Below are 18,519 nucleotides of genomic sequence, written 5' to 3' on the forward strand. Positions count from 1 at the left end.
ACAAAGTTTCAAACCTGGGAAACGAAGTATTACACTGGGAGATCACTGACAAATTTGAAACTATGTAGATGAGTCTGAGTAACAGGAGAAGCGTGCTGTGGCTGTGAAAAAAGACATTTTTAATATAAAGAAATGTTTCTTCAGGCTGTTAAAATATTATGGAAGCCTTAAAAACGTAGTTTCAAGCTGGCAAAATATCCGTAATGGATTTTAAGCTTTCAAACGAGTTTGAACCTTTTGTTCAGTCTCAAATTATGACATGATATTCATATATGTCTGTCTGAAGGTCTCGTATCACATCAAAAAAACTGAAGCAGGGAATACCCACAACTAAAAGGTTGAGACCTATAATTAAAAGACAATTATTCAATAATCCATTATTCAATAATGATTATAGTCTGACTAGAAGCTTTGTTACCTTGTGATGTCCATTACACGACAGAAAGCAAAACTGCTGGGCAGATTAAAAATGGAGACTGTTGCTACTTTGTCCTCTCCACAGTGTTGCCATTTCAGGACATTTTACATTCAGTTTGTCAGGTTCAGCTCTGAACTGGAAAAACTGTTTCCATATTGACTTACCTATTAACTATTCTATAATTAAATGTTTAGTTACAGTGTTTATATTTGTCTAAAGTGTTAATATAGATGCTGTATCTTTTACAGATAGTGCTGCCTTCATTTGTGAAATCTTACAGACAAGCAAGTCAAACTGAAGCAATTCCACAATAATACAATTCTTGCAATCTTTTAGGACAATAAAACATGAGGAGAGCTCATTCTGCATACTGTTTCACTCACTCTGATTCCTAAATAGTGCTTGCAAAGTAAAAGCCTATAAAGTAATCCATGTGTCATGTATGGAACAAACACAAATCCCTCACAGATCGCAAAGCTCCAAACTGAGCATGTCGAACAATCACACCTCACAACCAACTGAAGCAGTAGTTCAGCTGTTTCTCTTTTAAAGCTGGTCATATCCAAGATGGTGGACAGTTAAATCATTGCTCTTCCAAGTTATTCTTTAGGGCTTTTTTTCGCCTTTACTTTGCTAGTGGAGAAAGACAGGAAGTGATGGGATTCGAGAGAGGGAAGGGCATGCAACCAAGGGTGCAGGCTGGAATTTCACTACTGCCACTGCGGTGAGGACTACAGCCTCAGTTCATGAGATACATGCTCAACCAGGTGAGCAATATTTCTTGTCATCTTCAATGCGGCTTTACTTATGAAAAGAACCTACTTTCATATCATTTCACAGAGCACGTGACTGAGAGAAATCACACAAATACATTGAAGTCTAGGATTTACCTGGTTCCTGCCTCTCCGTCTTCCATAGTTTCGTCTCACCAGCGTCTTGTAGTTGTGGTTCTTTTTGGTCAGGTAATAGTAGAGGACACAGTCAGCAACACACTGAAACAAGAAATCCCAGAATATTTATATTGTTCAATATTGTTTTTTTTACCAATTTATTATGATCTGAAAGACTTTATAGATCCACAGAGTGAAGACTGTATCTTAGTTTATAATTAAATAATAAAACAACTGTTTGAACACAATAGATCAGAACAAATGGGTCTTCGTTAATTCCAATCTGTCAGACTCATATTTTACATTACAAACTGAAAATATAAATTCAAAGTCTTAAAGGGGAACTCCGGCGCAAAATGAACCTGGGGTTAATAACACATGTGTACCGAGTTCGACTGTTCTCTGGTATTTGTTTTCATGCATTTGTTTTGTTAGTCAAATGTGACCAGTTTTCTTGCAAACCGCTATTTAGCGTATAACGCTAGCCTTCGGGGCACACCTACACATAAAAAGAATCGCTATTTCTACCCAAGATGGCGCCCGCCTGGATACGCGAGCCGGACGCGAACGGTACTGTATTCCTTTTTTAATAAACTGCCTGTATACTTGCAAAGTTCTCAATGGTTCGGTTTACATGTAGAGACCCTAGTTATGCTACCGTGTAAGTGTGGTGATATTGTGAGCCTTGTTAGTGGTATAGAAATAGCGATTTCTTTTTATGTGTCGGTGTGCCCCGAAGGCTAGCGTTATACGCTAAATAGCGGTTTGCAAGAAAACTGGTCACATTTGACTAACAAAACAAATGCATGAAAACAAATACCAGAGAACGGTCGAACTCGGTACACATGTGTTATTAACCCCAGGTTCATTTTGCACCGGAGTTCCCCTTTAAATCCAAAAGTCTCTGAGTACCAGGAGTTTTGTACCACCCAAACGATATCAATGACATGAAGGCCTTCCGTATTTTGCAAAAATATGAGATGTGACAATACAAGCAGCTGTTTACCTTTCTCTCTAGATAGGAGGCAATCAGGCCGAAGTTCTTAGGGTGTTGGACAAACCTGCAAAGACAATTCAGTCATTATTCATGTGCCAAAAACCAAAGCTATATTGGTGCAAGAACAAGGTAGCATTAAGATCCATAAACCAAATCTGCACAAAAGTAACCAACTGTAACCATGACATGTCGTTCTGCCAAATGAAACAAAAGCAACTTACTTCTCTTTAAAGATCTCCTTTTCGTGTTCGGTCCAGACATTCATGAACTGACGGGCTTTGTACACCTTCATTGGGTCATCCATCAGGCCGTTCATGTTGATAAACTTCACTCGCCTCTGCTCTGAGTCGTACATCATTGGAGGGATGACTGACAGCTGTCTCATCTGTTTCTCGTTGTTCTGTGGAACATGGAAAGTGGCCATTGTTAGTAATATGGAGAGTAGTCATCCTTGTTCAACATGGCATCTTACTGCTTAGAGAAATCTACTTGCAGTCACATACATAGATGATATACTGTGTAGTCAACATGATGTAAGAGAAATGCAAATGAGACCTCCTAAAATAAACACAAACAGGGACACTTGTCATGTAGGTACAGTATGTAGTTTCATATCTACACTGTAATAGGGTTTTTCCACATGCCCAAGTTTGCCCACTTTAGCTGTGCCAAACCATGATGACATGTTTCCACGGCACTCTCACAGCAGAGGATAGCAGTGCTTTGGTTCTGCAACGCAGCAGAGTTCAGTGTCCAAACTGTGTTGGAGACTAGAAAGAAACTTCTGTAAAACTGTTCGTGTTAAGCTCTCAGACATTTTTGCGGCTTCTAACTGAATCGGTTCATAAATACCAGTCTTATTTCACTGATTTCTTACTCCATATCAGAGCTTTGTAAAGTTAATATTGGTGCAAACCTATTGTTTCCTGCAGTTGCTGCTTCACAACGGTCAACAACAGGACACTTCTATAGGGAAGAAGTTATATAAAATCTATCGGAGTAAGCAGAGCTACGTTAGCGCTTTAGCTGAACTACTTAAACTTTCTGTACAGTGCAATGGAAATAGAGGCAGCATGGCTTAACTGATTCTCTGGGTTTATGGCACACCTCAGTGTAGCCGACCACCTCAGGGAGGTCTGCAGAGGAAAACACATTTAAAATGAACTGCAGTTAGTACCCACCTCCTGCTCAGAAAGGCCATCAATGATTTCAGAAATCTCATGTTCACTTCTTGCAATTGTTGCAGAGAGGCCTGTTCCTCTTTGTCCAACCCTGTGGAGAACAGAAATGTACTGAGTTACACTTATTATATTATTACAAATTGATGTTAAACGTCCCATTAAATGTGCATGCTTTATTATAAGACAACATTGGTTATGCTACATTTAGTTTTCATGACTTATTCATAGCTACTTCTTTTCCAACCAATGTTGAGTCAGACTGTTAACATGAGCAACATGAGGCAAGTTTTGGAACTTCCGAATCTCAGTTAACAAAAAAAATCCTTGTACCCATTATTAACGAATAAAACAGTCTCTCTGGACAGTTATTACTTGCTTCTTCCTTCACGGTCTAGCAGTCTGTATAAACACTGCTGACTTGCAAACTCTTACTTAGATATTTCAGTGAAAGAATAAAATGTCAGAACCAGGAACAACCAGACACCCTGACCCTCTCTCCCACTCTTCCCACAGGAACCCATAAAGCCAGCGTCTCTTGCTCTAAGTAGGCCATCACAGACCGCCTAGTGTCCTCCATTTAGAGGATAGCTGAACAGACATCTTGATCTTTTTTGTCGTAGTGTTGTTACCATTATTAATGGATCATAAGACTGCAAAAATCAAAGCCCTACTGTGGTAATTCCACGTTTTATCAAATCCAATTTGGGTTCTTGATTGTTTTAAACTAAATGTGATTATTTAAGTCGACTCACTATTAACTTACTAATTTATGCAATTATTACTCCCAGGCTGAACTAGTAATTCCTTATGAGGTTATCCTTATAGTTTCAGCTGATACAATATTCTGCAGCTGACAGATAGATTCTCTATTTAATTAAAACTCCCTCTCATAATATACAAAGCCCTTAATGACCAAGCTCTGTCTCATATTATCCCCAATATACAATTAAACCTGTGCAGGTTTACTTATGGTTCCTAGAGTTTCCAAAAGGCAAAGCTTTTATAGGTATCAGGCTCCTCTGAAACCAGGTCCAGGTTTGGGTTCAAGAGACACACACCCTCTCTATTTTTGAGATAAGGCTTTGAACGTTCCTGTTTCATACAGGTTAAGGTTAGCGCTGGCTCAGTTATTGCCAAACCATCCCTTAGTTATGCTGATGTAGGCCTAGGCTGCTGGACGACCTACCATGACACACTGACAAACTATGCTCTCCTCACATGTATTTATATGTCACTACTGATACTATTGCATGATTTTTTGCTTGCAGCATTTGCTTCTACTTTATTACTATCGTCTCTTATTATGTTAACTATTACCATTATCCACTAAACACAAAGACCCTTGGCAATAAAATAAAATTGGATTCTGACTCTCTCACACTATCAAACCTACCCCTAATGCGGAAATACACCACTTTTAAACCCCATTACTGGTAAATATCAGTACCTCTGGAAACGCTCCTGCTGCTCTCTCTGCTTGCGGATCTCTGGGAATTGCCTTTCATAGTACTCCCGTGTTCTGCTCTCCTTGGCTTTTCGTCTGGGGTTGTTCTCCATTCGCTCCACCTTCTTCTCCCACGCTTCCATCAGCTGGTCATAGCGTTGGCAGATCTTCTGTTCCTGGGTATAGAGCATAAAAAATGCACATCTGTATCAGGAGGAGTTTTCCATTACTACAAGTCGAAAGCAACTCTTGCCAATGCAGTGTGGCAGAAGATCCAAAAGGAAGACAGTTATGGATATCATGAAGCTGATATTTTCTCATACTACTTAATATGGGATTATTTTTTATCTCAATTTTAGTTTAACTGCTCCCACGTAAGTTGTATTTAGTTTGTTGGAGGTATAGTAAATGTAATATGTTGCCACATGACTGAATAACAAGGTAAAACTGATGAAAAAAATAGAACCACTGTGCTACGTAGCAACAAAGACAAGGCAAGAGTTGACAGAGTACACGCTGATCAGGAAGTGGCCGTGTTTGTTGTGGCTTTGTGTCTGCTTAACTACTTAACTCGGTATCATGACCTTCGCTCAGTTTATTCTGATGCAACTATTCTGTTAACAAATACCTCAATTCCAGAGCTGTAATGGTTAAAACTTTTAATGACGATATGGAAAGACTGCTGGGAGGACAATACAGCCTCATTTCCACTCTCTGCAGCAATGGACAAACAATTGACCTTCCTGTTGGCATGATGCCATATGCACTCTGGCATTGTCCATAGTCCAAAAGGTCTGTCTGACTCGGACATGGAAAAGTCAGAGAAAGACCAACAATTTATTGCAACATGGGGTGAAATATTACCAATAATAACTGGTAAGGGATAAACATGGTGGTTTGGCTGGTGATTCCTCAGATCTGTTCTTTGATGTAGCAATATTTATTATTCTTAAACATATAAAAGAACTTACTGGCTCACACAATTGGTTTGAACAAACAAGGGAAACCAAGGCGTTTCGTGTACTGAAAACACATCAGTACATTATTTTCATTAGCCATGCCAGTTGCATAGCTACAAAGATGGCAATGTTGGTCAGTCCACCACTTCAGTTCAGAATGTAATATCTATTGGATAGACTGTCTTTTTAGGTTTAAGTTTTGGACCAACTGTTTGGTTTATGCCACTGCAAAAAGTGGAGTTATAGTTTACATCTATGTCCATCCAGACTTTGATAAATTATTTTTTGTCAATGATCTAACATGAGACCACCCAAAAAGAAAAAAAGAAAAAAGATGCAGCTCCCTACCAGCAGGAGCACCTACCCTTTGTTTCCGTGCATGGTTCCTCCTCTTAAAAAACAAAATCAGCTTCTTCCTCATGACTTGGTTTCTGAAAGAGAGCAACAGCTGTTCAGTGAATTTAAGTCATTGCTATACTATTACCTGGAAGCAATGTTCCCTCTAAGTTGCGCGCTCGCACATTCGCGCACAAGAAAATCTATACAGTGCATAAAATAAAAAACAACATGAACTGTAAATATATTAAGCAAATAAATTGTTATTCGTTTCTGTACCATTTTGCAATGTAACTCAGTGAGTGATAGGTGTCCAGCCAATGATATGATGCGGTTCACTTACGCTGCCAATCCATTGACAGTACGTGCCCTGCCCATACGCGCCACGGCGCCTGTGTTTTGCAGGTTAGCTAGGTAATAGTGCGGCGGAGTTAAGGCAGTGGTACGTCCACTCACCAAGACAAAGTAAAAATTAAATGTGGTTCTATTAAGATGTAATGGCTGTCGGAGTGTGTGATAACAGAAGAACAAGCGGGGAAACTGGGTAAGATTTTTTCTTTTTCGAGAGAGAAAAGTCTGCTCTGCAAAACATGATGTTACTACTAGTTGGCGTTGCAAACCGTGCCTTGAAAAACGGAATCGTCCCGTATTTAGAAACAAAAGTACACGTCCTGTATTGAGCTGAAACGGAGCACGCACTTAGTCCCGTATTACCGTGAGATACAAAAGTAGTGTGTAAAATGTCAATGGAATTAATGAATAACAGGGCGCTTTATATGAAAATTTACGGTAAACTTATTCCCACCTGCTCAAGACAACAAAGCAACAACTTTTCCTCACACTTTCTGTTAGTAGTTTTCTTATTGCACTATTACAAGAGGAATGTTCTGCTTTCTATTGTTTTATATTAATTTACACAGCTTTAAGTTAAGCAGGACAGGTTTCTGTTTAAGAAAGATATTTATTTTATTCTGTTAATTTTAATATTTTTTTAATACAGGGTTTATTTTATCTCTGAAAGTACACTTCTCAATTTTTCCAGAGCAGGACTCTTCCTCACCCAGACCACAGCAGGACCCTCACACGGACATATAACATACTACATAGCTCATGAACAACAAGATTTGTGTCCTTTTCATGTTAAGTGGGCCAAATCACTTATATTAAAAGTAACGGAAATTACTGCTATAGTGTGATTCTTTTAATAAACCATGTAACTTGCTATGATCTCGGGTTTTGGACAGGTGTAATACTGGTGTGTGGCCCCAGCGTGCACATGTGAGGTTGCTCACAGCGTCCACAGTGTCCACAGTGTACTCATAGAGTTTTTGTGTATGCCCAGACACATTAAAAATTAGAGGGGACATTGCCTGGAAGCATCCAAAATGTGTCTAATGTATTCAAAAGTAATATGCTTTTGGGATTTTTTTTTTTTTTTTTTAAAGAAGACAAGGAGTCAGTAAAAAGTAAGCATGAAGAAGTGCCTTTAGTTTGTTCCTCTGTCCCTTTGAAAACAAGAAAAATCTTTGAGTTTGATATTCTTTCCAACGCCGCGCCAAAAAACCTGATTGTTTATTTGCACTGTGACAGATACAAAATACTGGGAACTCTTCTGTTTACACAGGATGGTGGCTGTGGGGAAAAAATAGTGAGAGCGCTGACCCTGAGAGTGTGACCTGTACAGCACATTCACACAGAAGTGGTCTCTGTACTGATAAAAAGTTGAGCCAGATGGGCTGCCCTCATGGTACACACTGATAAGGGTTTTGTCCTAGACAACATGACCTTCAAACACCACCCCCCCACCCCCAACACAGCCTACTTTAAACAAATTTACCGCCGTCACACGCACGTTTTTTCACTTCCTTTCTCAATCACTTTCCTTGGTGTCAGTAGGGTAACTCAATCAGGTGACTCAGCAATCAGATTAGACAGCATTATCAGCTGGGTTTATCTTACTGAGGTCAGAATCACCTCCGATGCTGTACGCAGCTGAGACGCTTCTTATCGTGACAGCGTCTAGCAAGGTTCTACACTTTGCAAGGCCAGTGGAGGTTTCTAATAGGAATCTATACTCACGTCTTTATGTTGTCATGGTACACCTTTGTGTCTGATGGCTGGTTGTACAGAGGCTGAAAGAAAGAAATAACAGACAAAGAACAGGTAGCAGATTAGTCATTAGCGAAGCATTATTTTGTTCTCAAAGCTTATGTACGAACAAAAATATCATTCACTATTAAAATCGCATACCAGCTCAACCTTTGGACCAAGACCTTCGAGTATTTTATGGGCCTCTTCAGCTTTTTTCTGGAAAGAAAAAGTTGATTTAATATATATTATTATACCAGCGTTGATATTGATTTTAAGATGGCAACGGTTTCTATTCAGGAGAATTTGAGAACTTGATCACTTTCCCAGAGAGATACGAATGGAAAACATTATAAGATATTAGCAAAATAGATTTTAGAAACCCTCGACTGAATATATGATGCAAATTTGAATTAAATAATAATAATAATAATAATACATCTACCGCAGACACACTGTAATAAATGCTTGTTTGACTGATTTTCGATGCATTCTACTTGTCATGTAAGCTTCTGCCACTGATGATTTCAAAAACAAAGCAGCTGCATCTTCCCACAAGAAGCAATACATGATGCAGGAAAAATAAATAAATAAATATCAAATGGTCCGACTGCAGCACAATTAATAGGGTTGGCAAGATAGTCGTTCTGGATCAGTGCAGACTGTCAGCTCATTTAGGATCATCGGGGACATGCTGACAATCTCTTTATTTTCACATTTCACAAGAGTTCCCATCTACAAACTGAGACAAACAACCACGGCTGCCAAACCGAATGCAATGCACAAAGCTTGAGCAGCTTTACAGCCTGAAGGGTTAATGGTTGACTGAGAAGGAAGGCGTGTCCCAGTGCTCTCCTACAATAACACTGTCTGACAGACATGAACTGCAGTGACCTCCATAAACACACCCTCAGTGACGTGTTGTTGTGGAGCTAAAATACAGATAATGAGGCATACAGTATCACTGCAGTTAACATCAAATACTTTGTTACTCAGTTTTGAACTTTTTGAATCAGTTAACAAAGTACCAAATACCTGACAAACAGATACGTAAAACGTGGTTATTTTTTTCCGCACTGCTGCCTTCAAAACATCAATAATGCAAAACCACAAGATATTCTAACAGAAGATGCCAAACAATATCGTTTCTGAAAGGTAAAACGGCGCTATGCCAAATGGTGTTTTTAAACAGGATAGGGGAATACTGGTGCAGAGACTCGATTTGAAAGAGGAGACCGTCATTGGGTGGCTGTGGTCACCATGTTTACACTGTGCAATGAGGATGCAGAGACACATACTGTATGTTTAGACAAGCAAACCAGGATGTTCTTTGAATGTGTAGATGAGAGAACTGAAATAAATAGTTGCAATTCTTGAGAACAAAAACAATATAACTACTGAGAAACAGGGAGAACCTAAGCTCTTTATCAGTGTGTCTCAGCGTTTAGAGCTGACAACTAACCCTGTTTTCGTCATAGATGATCTGGACTATGCTGCGGTGCTTGTGCTCCACTGGGGGCGGCGTCACTGGCTTTTCTGGCTCCACGGGCTTCGCTGCTTCCTCTTCAAGTTGTTGCTAAGAGACAACATCAAAAACATGAAATTCTGACCAAAAGCACACAAGTAAAGACACACGGGGAAAAAACAGGGAGGCTTTGTATTGTTTTTATCTGTGTCCATTTTCATACTGAAAAAAAAATGGTGGAAAACATGAGTATATCTACACTGTGTTGATCTGATCTTAGCTTCTGATATCTGAGGCCAATGCAGGTACAGTATTATCAGATGACCCTCAACAAAGTACAAAAAAGTATTGCCTTTTTTAACAGAACTGAAGGCTTCTACCAACATGGGTCCATGTTGATAATAACTGACAGTCTAATCTGGTAAATGTTCGGTAGGTCAGTGTTTACAAATTCAAGGTTATGTAAAACACCAGGTTTCAGGGATGAGATTAGGAGTTCCTGAAATACCTCAAATAAACGATTACATCCCTGAAAATCTTGGGGAAACGCAGACTGAAAAACTGAGAGGCTTAATCTCCCAGAAAAGATCAGTTTACATTCCTATCTAATGAGACTGAATTCCAAAATAGATAGCAGTAAAAAGACAGCCACAAACATAAAAACAAGCCCAACCAGATGGGAAGAGAAGATGATAAAACAAGCATGGAGCCCTGCAAATTCAGTATTTGGAAGTATATTGGGAAAATAAGCAAATGATGAGCATAAGTGTGCTAAGCTATAGTCTAAAAAGCATCTTAAAGGCCAGATCAATTTCACCAGGGCAATAAGAGCATTTAAGCTGCAGGTGTCTAGAGCGTTCTTTGCTGATTAAACTCCTCATTGAGAAGGCAAGCTGGCCTGCGGGGTTTATCAGGAGCCTAATCTCCGACAAAGAGTATAACCTCTTTGTTTAGCTCCAGAGAGACTAAAAGGGAAAAAGGCTCAAAGCCTGTTGGGAGAATACTTAAATGTGACGTTATAGTATTTTGCTAATGCTATTCTTGTGTATAACAACCTATTTCCCATTCTAAAATTACTTCAATCTGCTGATGGAAAATGGTTATAGGCTGTGACCCATCAAGCCGATGTTGAGATGTCAGTGAGAATTTGTGTCTCGCACTGTTGACACTAGCAGGACTCGTTATTTGTTTTTCAGTTGATTCAATTCATTGTCATGGTCCTCAAACAAGAGATCTTTGATTAGCTGTTGAGCTTAGGGGCCGTCCACACGGAAACGCAAAAACGCTGAAACGCATAAATTTTTCATCGTTTTGGCCGATCGTCCACACGTATCCTGTAAACGCATTGCCCTAAAACGCACTTTTCTGAAAACGGGTCCCAGGGTGGAGAAATTCGCAAACGCAGCTCTTGCGTTTTCATGTGGACGGCGAAAACGGGGAAAACGATGACGTCATCGCCACACTCCCGAGCAGCCTTCCACCTCCCGCGAGACGTCTCGTAACAACATCAACAACAATGGCGGACTACATGCCAGTTTTCATGCTGGAGAAGATATTGAGCCTATTAGGGTTACTAGGGCAAAATATCATGCTCCTGTGCCACCACGCTGAGCAAAAAAGGCGATTTGTAAACAGCGCTCAAGATTTGTGCGCATGCTCCGCCTCTTCCTCTCCGTTTTTGGTGAATTTCTGAAACTGAAACAGCGCCACTTATAGGCCTGGAATATGAAGTAGCGTTTTCGGTCGAGCTGAAACAGACCTGTAAGGACGCGGATATTTCTTGAAACGATGCCCTCGAAAACGGAGAGGGAAAAGACCGTTTTCGTACGTGTGGACGAGGCCTTAGAGAACCAGTAGTAATAAAAGTTCAAAAGACACAAACAGAAGCCTTTCCTTGACTTGAATCTTGATCCAGTCTGACCGGTCAAACACACTAGTATGTTCATTTTAGAATCAATTAAATGTAGACCAACTGCCGATAGCCTCTCAGTTAACAGCAGTAGATCCGGTTTCCCAGAACTTTTTGGCCCGGACACAGGTGATGTGAGGTAAAAATAGCAATTACACTTGATACTTTCGCTAAGTTTTCCTACACAACGTCCACTTTGTTCCTACAAAGACAAAATGCAAAGCAGGGAAACCAACCTGCTTTTTCTTCAGCTTGAAAATCTGCTGTTCCACTTTAGCAATCTCTCTGTCCACACGGTCCATGCTCTGGATCAGCTCCTCTTTGGATAGTTTAGAAGGAGATGCGTCCTGGTCCTCGGCCATGTGTAGGGTTGGTCCTCCTGAGGATGGGGACTCCACTTTGACAGAGAACTGAGACTCCTGGTCCAAAAAAGGGTTAATCAGTGTAAAAATGTTGCTACAGAATATGAACAAAACAAATAATTTCAAAAAGTTTCAGTGCTGGCGAGCAGAAACTGCAGCTAATGAGGTGGTGTCTCAAAAGGTCCTAACTTTCAGGTAAAACTGTATCTGTATGTTTTGATTATTTTAGCTATCACATTTATGTCAGTGAATAAGATCAAATGAACTACAAATGACATATTCCAAGTTGAACGATCTTTCTCAGTCCGACAATAAATTATACCTTCATGACTGCACTAGTTTAAACTAGGTCTACCTAATGACAACTGAGAAGAAGAAGAGGCCCACCTTCTTGACATCCACAGTGGCTCTGAGGCCGTCCTGTACAGAATGTGGCAAAGGCAGGACAATACCCCCAGCAGTGGAAGGGGTACGGGTGATATGGGACTCAGCAACAGTCTCCATGCGAGGGCGTTTAGACTCCATGGCCTCATGCTCAGCCTGGCCCGTGACGGAGTGAAACTGCTGTTCATAACCATGGCGTCTCTCTGGAGGCCTGAGGAACCACAGCAAACAAGAGATGTCAAAATATACGTTAATGCGATATCTGCAAGTGTGCAGGATGGGAAAGCTAGTCTACAGCAAGAAAAATGAAAGAATTTAAAAACCACTAATCTGGATGGCACATATTTAGGCAGCAAGCCGCACATAAGAAACGAGGCTAATTACCTTTCAGCTCCAGGGTGGAACTCAGACAGTAAAGATGGCCTTCTGCGACCTTGTGGATCCTGCATGTGTGCCCGATAGTCTGGGATGGTGAAATCCTGGAGGCAAGAGGAACACACCACAAACAGCTTTATGAAGCAATATCATGATGCGTCATGATGGTATGGCTGTAAAATTATGAAACAGGTCTGCTCAAAAGAAAAGAAAACAAAAAATGAACAAATTCCTGCAAAGCTACAACTTAAATAAAGTTATACACAGATGCAGCAATCGAAACATAACAGCGCACAGAGAGGCAAAATCCCATCTGCAGGAGCAACATCAATCTGATGCAACAGATGAGCCTCACTTTCAATCAATACAGCCATCTACACTGGCTGCCTCATTTAAGCTTTACACACAACTGTGACCTGAAGCATAATTATTGACATCAAGGTTTTTTCTCTGACAGTTTGTTCAAATAACTACATGGACTGTGTTTTTAATTCTGAGCAGTATCAATAACAAAGGGGTGCCCCGCGTTTAAGGCCCTGGCCATTTAATTGCAACGTCCCGGTCTGGTACGAGACCTTTGCTGCGTGTCACCGCATGTGCTTGTGCCTGCACGCACATACACACACAAACAAGCACACTCCAACCTCACCCACCTCATTTCCTGTAAGCTCTGTGCTGTAATCTAATAAAGTTCCTAAATTAACTCAATGGACATTTTTACCACTCAACAACTGCAGCCCTGAGTACAAGACATAGTCACAATGTCAACATTTGGAAGTTTCATTTCTAAATATTTAAAGCTAATTCTCTTTGCTGAAGGGTTCCAAAATTTAACAGCAAGTGCAGGAGGGGTCTGCCTAGCTTAGAAAAGGGACAAAATAAATAAAAGGGTACCAGGAAGGTCAAGGTTGCAACCACTGTACTGCAAGCCCAGCAGACTGTGAAGGCTAAGTTGACCCCCTGCCACATATGAGCATTCTGTGTTTTATAAGACGTATAAAAAAACTACAGTCACAATGGGCCAGCTCGGATGGAAACTGATGGATGGAAAGCCAGCAACATCTGTTGGTTTACACTGAAAGAACTATAGGAAAACAGACGAGTGTTCTTTAATTATGTGTAGAGTGACATTCAACACTTGATGCTATCACTAGATAATGTTACCTAGCACACTTAGCTTGCTAGCCAAACAGTCACAGGAGAGACTGCTAAAATTCGCAACTCCTGCCAGTAAACAATGTGAGCCCAGCCTCGAGTTGATGAAATACAGTTGGTGAACACCCTATCCTCTGCAAGTTACCACAGAATCTATAGAGGCCACCTTAAAGCTGCTATCAATCGATTGTTGGTCAACATAGGCCCCCTGTCAAAAACGACGCTTTGCCGTAGCAGTGGGACAAATCCCAGTGGGCCGCTGCCTCAGAGGTTAGGTGGACCAACAAAAACATGCATAAAGTTTTTACCACCCTGTTTATCTCTTGAGCGGCACAGTGGCCTTTCTGTGTGGAGTTTGCATGTTCTCCCTGTATCTGCGTGGAGTTTGCATGTTCTCCCTGTGTCTGCATGGGTTCTCTCCAGGTACTCCGGCTTCCTCCCACCGTCCAAAGACATGCTCGTTAGGTTCATTGGTGATTCTAAACTGGCCGTAGGTGTGAATGTGAGTGTGAATGGCTGTCTGTCTCTGTGTGTTAGCCCTGCAATAAAGTGGAGATCTGGGTCCAGGGTGTACCCCACCTCTCGCCCAATGACAGCTGGGATAGGCTCCAGCACCCTGCGATCCTCCACAGGACAAGTGAATGTTTATCTCTTAGTCATCTCTCTCTATGGCTGTCTTTCAGGCTACATATGACAGCGTGCAGCATGCCACCAGGTCAAACAACTTTCTGGTTATGAAACAAAAACCATTCATGTTATAGTTCACTGTGGAACATGGGTTGGCCTGACCTGGAGCAAGACTCTCTGTCAGACATGTTATTGGTCAGTGCACAATGGAATTGATAAGACCAGCAGCTATGCTCTGATCCAAGAACTAAATCACGTTATTTAAGTCAAGGAAATTGATTAAAAACATTTTAATACTCCAGTGCTTTTTATAACCCAGTGGGGTAAAGAAAACATCAATGTTATCAGCACAGTGTGACCGCCAAACAAACCTGAACAAGCAAATGCAGTTACAGGAAACATTTCCAAATACCAGCCTGGTCCCAGATTTAAGCAAACAGTCCAAATGCTCAGAAATGTTCTGCTACAGTTTTCTGTGAAAGTAAGCTTCTAAGAAATATGTCGCCCAAAATGACAAACAAAAATGATCCAACATTCACTACAGTCAAATGAACGCTCAGCTGGAGAGCATACTGGAATTAAATATTATACAAACCTCTTAAGAGCATTTCATTTTCAAGTGTTGCAAAATACTAATAATAATGCCACTACAGCAAGCAAATCACTACACAGAGAAACTGTGTTCTCAGGTTGTAGAGCACATCAGTAAGCTAAGCAAAACTGCAACTTCTGACTCATTTTCTATATGAAACTACAAACTGATTATGAAAAGGGCAGCATATCCTTGTTACCTGTTAACTGTCACCTCAGGTTTCGGGTGCAGCTTTTTTAATGATTTTCAGAATGTTTTCCCGTTATTGCCCCAAAACATTTTCATACATAAAATACAAATGAAATCTTGATAATCCCCTTCCCTTCCAATTTGAAGGTAATTTGATTTCACAGCAAGTCTTTATCCAAGTAATCAACTGTAATGCTCCGTGCAGACTTGAATTTCAAGTCTGAACTCAACCCACAAATCCAATTGCTGAGTCTGAACCTAACTTTGCTGTTCTTCTGTTGTCTGCCTCACTGAAGACCCAAGTCGCAATTAATTACGGAAAAGAAGTAAAGTTATTATTTCAAATCCTAGCTTGCCTCTACATGACAAACATGGAGGTGCTGAACGACTTGCCAGGATGTGTATGAAGTTGAAATTAAAGCAGTGCAACAGCGTATAAATCAAAAATCAAAACCCATATCCCTGAACAATAGCAACCGAAAGAGTCTTAAATTTAACCAGTCCAAGAACATGCTCAGTCCAATCCAATCTCAAAGGGAGACATGGACTCTGTCTCACTGGTCAGGATGGCCTCCTAACAGAATGGTGTTTTCACCTATGTTTCTTTTATAGAACCATTAAATATTAAACCACACCAAAGCTGAAAAATCTAAAATGTCTAAACAATGTTGGTCCCTTTTATTCTCAAGTAAAATTCAATAGCAAAAAAAAAAACAAAAGTTCTTATTTCTGAATGAGCCCTTAGTTCCTAGAAAAGCATAATATAAATAAAGTTTTAGTAATCTAATTTTTCAATATTGCTAGTGTATTTTTCCAATACCTCAGTTACCATATAAAAGCATCAAGGCAGCGAAAGCTGGGCCAATCATGACACAGACACATAGACACATGGTCAGCTCACACACAACAATACAGAAGGAATGGTTTACCTGTTGGTGACGTGCGCCGGTGAAGGTGTACTGGACAGAATGTGGTGGGTATCGGCTCTGCTCGCTGCTGAAGCTCCCCTGGCTAGGGGGGTAGCCCGAGCTACTGGACATTCTGGCTCAGTGCTAGCGGCCTCTTGCTGCTTCACGGATCAGAGAGTTCAGCTACACCATGTTTGGAGACACGAACCACCTGTACCGAGACAGAACAGTAATGACATGTTCAGCTGTAATTTCAGACAGAAACTGTAACCAACTGCAAATTAGAACGCACAACATAAACACCAGGCACAGCAAATGAAAACTTTGATTGCATATTTGTTAAAACACTGATTTTATCTGAAAAGAAAGAGCAGTTTATCTATTATCAACTTTCTCTGCCCTTGCCAGTGCAGGCAATAAAGTTAGAATTAAATCCAAAATAAAACACTATAAACTCTGGCATCACTTGCTTCAGTGTAAATTCAAGCCAATGATTTTAAACCAAATATGCAGGGAGGATCTTGCAACAGCTAGGGGGAAAAAATGTTGTGCTATGCAGTGCGGCTGCAGCCCCAGAAAACACAGTGTTTCTGTGGGTGAAATTAACAGACGTCTGTTCTTCGAATACAGATAATTCGGTTAACTTTATTTGATTGTAGACAATTTCTTATTAACCTAGATTTTTTTTTGTTATCAATAATGCATGTGGTGGAACTGTCCTGTCACAAGAACAATATCTTGTATGAAAATAAATAAATAAATAAAAATGGATCAAACCTAACATGTATTCAGATTGGCCCCAACTCATCCATTTTGGAGATAGTAGGGAGCTGAAGAATTACCAGCCATTAAAGTTAGAAAGTTACTAGTTTAACCACAATTAGATTACAATTTATATTGTAAGATACCTAAATGAAATTTGAAGATATGATCAAATAAAACGTTTTCAATTTGATTTTATTGAAATAGCCTCAAATGCAATCCAAAGTTTCAAAAGACACTTTTCAGAACACCAAGGCCAACAAGACAAGCTGCAAATATAATGCAAATATATACTCAAATCTGATAAGCCATAAGTCCAAATTGTAGACAAATATAGTACAGGAAACAAATGAAGACATTTTTTTAGATAAGAAACAGCAGCAAGGTGTTGTCTCTATCCTTACATGTCATGCCCAGCAATCTCAGGAGCAGTAATTACTCTTTCAACTTTCCATACCCAGTGTTACTTGTAATTGCCCTCGAGACTAAAATCAATCCTCAATTTTCCTTTTAACAAAAATATTAGATGTATGTAAATGAGCACGTTTTTTTTATCTGCTCTGAATCGTGGTGGCCCAGTGCTAGCAACTGAACAAACACATGGACTTTGCATTTGGTCTGGTTATTTTAAGGATGACAAAACTTCTCCGTGCTAATTCAGAGCAAACACAACACAGGATTTAGCACAGGGATACATCATATCCCATCACATCGAATTTGTGCAGTTATCTTCTTCAGGATTTACACAAGCACCATGTCAACACAGTAGGACACTAACTTTAGAGTTTAAAAAGATACAACATATGCCACCATTACCGTGGTAGGAAGCTGTTATTTTATTTTTCAACCCCCAGGTACAGCATATGGAGAGTCAGACTATGAGATCGACTTTTACAATTTGTGAAAAATAACAAGGAGATTTGTAATTTACCAACTCCAGTTAATGCTCTTTCTAACGATTATCAAAACCGTCCCACATTGCCCCACATTCTCTAAGCAGGTTGCGAATCTGTTTTTTTTAAATGTATTTGAGACTAACTTTCATTTTCAGCAGCACCTTAGGGATTTTCAGCCTAAATAAGGTTAGAAGAATGAGCTCAAACCACAGGTCAACGTTGAAAAGCACAATGACGAGTCAAAATGTATGAAGTAAATGAAACTGTGAAAGAAAAGTTGTTGAAAGCGTACCCAGCAGCATCACAGCCATCTTTTATGTTTTACTCGTATTGTCCTGTTAAACTTGATTCCTCTAGACTCAGCTGATTTGATTCACCCCTAACAATGGTCAGCCAATCTACAGAAATTGATAGCATTGCAGAATAAGATAAAATGTGTCCGTAAAAGTTAGGAACCTGAGCTCTACTGGAAGGTAATGAAACTATTAGCTAATAAGTATGACTATCAGCAAAATAGTGTAGTTTTACAGATATATCTGTTCCGCTGCACTCTGCACCTCTTTGCTTGAAATAATGTGTCAC

The 18,519-nt window shown here is 40.1% G+C and overlaps 1 protein-coding gene across 5 annotated transcripts in view; it reads right to left on the reverse strand.

Annotated features, from left to right (window-relative positions):
* The window catches only part of ncor1 (nuclear receptor corepressor 1), a 49,203-nt gene that overhangs the window by 29,567 nt on the left and 1,117 nt on the right, over positions 1 to 18,519 (reverse strand). For 4 of the 5 annotated variants that reach the window (XM_084565158.1, XM_084565157.1, XM_084565156.1 and 1 more), the window contains exons 2-14: positions 16,301 to 16,490; positions 12,818 to 12,912; positions 12,437 to 12,644; positions 11,924 to 12,106; positions 9,776 to 9,889; positions 8,476 to 8,532; positions 8,305 to 8,357; positions 6,254 to 6,320; positions 4,934 to 5,106; positions 3,487 to 3,577; positions 2,527 to 2,705; positions 2,315 to 2,369; positions 1,309 to 1,410 (exon numbers count right to left, since the gene is read on the reverse strand). In XM_084565158.1, coding sequence (XP_084421284.1) covers positions 1,309 to 1,410; positions 2,315 to 2,369; positions 2,527 to 2,705; positions 3,487 to 3,577; positions 4,934 to 5,106; positions 6,254 to 6,320; positions 8,305 to 8,357; positions 8,476 to 8,532; positions 9,776 to 9,889; positions 11,924 to 12,106; positions 12,437 to 12,644; positions 12,818 to 12,912; positions 16,301 to 16,411 — 1,488 coding nt within the window. In that variant the 5' untranslated portion in view covers positions 16,412 to 16,490. The remainder of the gene's footprint in view (positions 1 to 1,308; positions 1,411 to 2,314; positions 2,370 to 2,526; positions 2,706 to 3,486; positions 3,578 to 4,933; positions 5,107 to 6,253; positions 6,321 to 8,304; positions 8,358 to 8,475; positions 8,533 to 9,775; positions 9,890 to 11,923; positions 12,107 to 12,436; positions 12,645 to 12,817; positions 12,913 to 16,300; positions 16,491 to 18,519) is intronic. The other variant, XM_084565155.1, reaches the window with a different exon arrangement.

The sequence above is a fragment of the Chelon labrosus genome (genome assembly GCF_963514085.1).
Source record: "Chelon labrosus genome assembly, chromosome: 17".
In the NCBI taxonomy this organism is placed as follows: domain Eukaryota; kingdom Metazoa; phylum Chordata; class Actinopteri; order Mugiliformes; family Mugilidae; genus Chelon; species Chelon labrosus.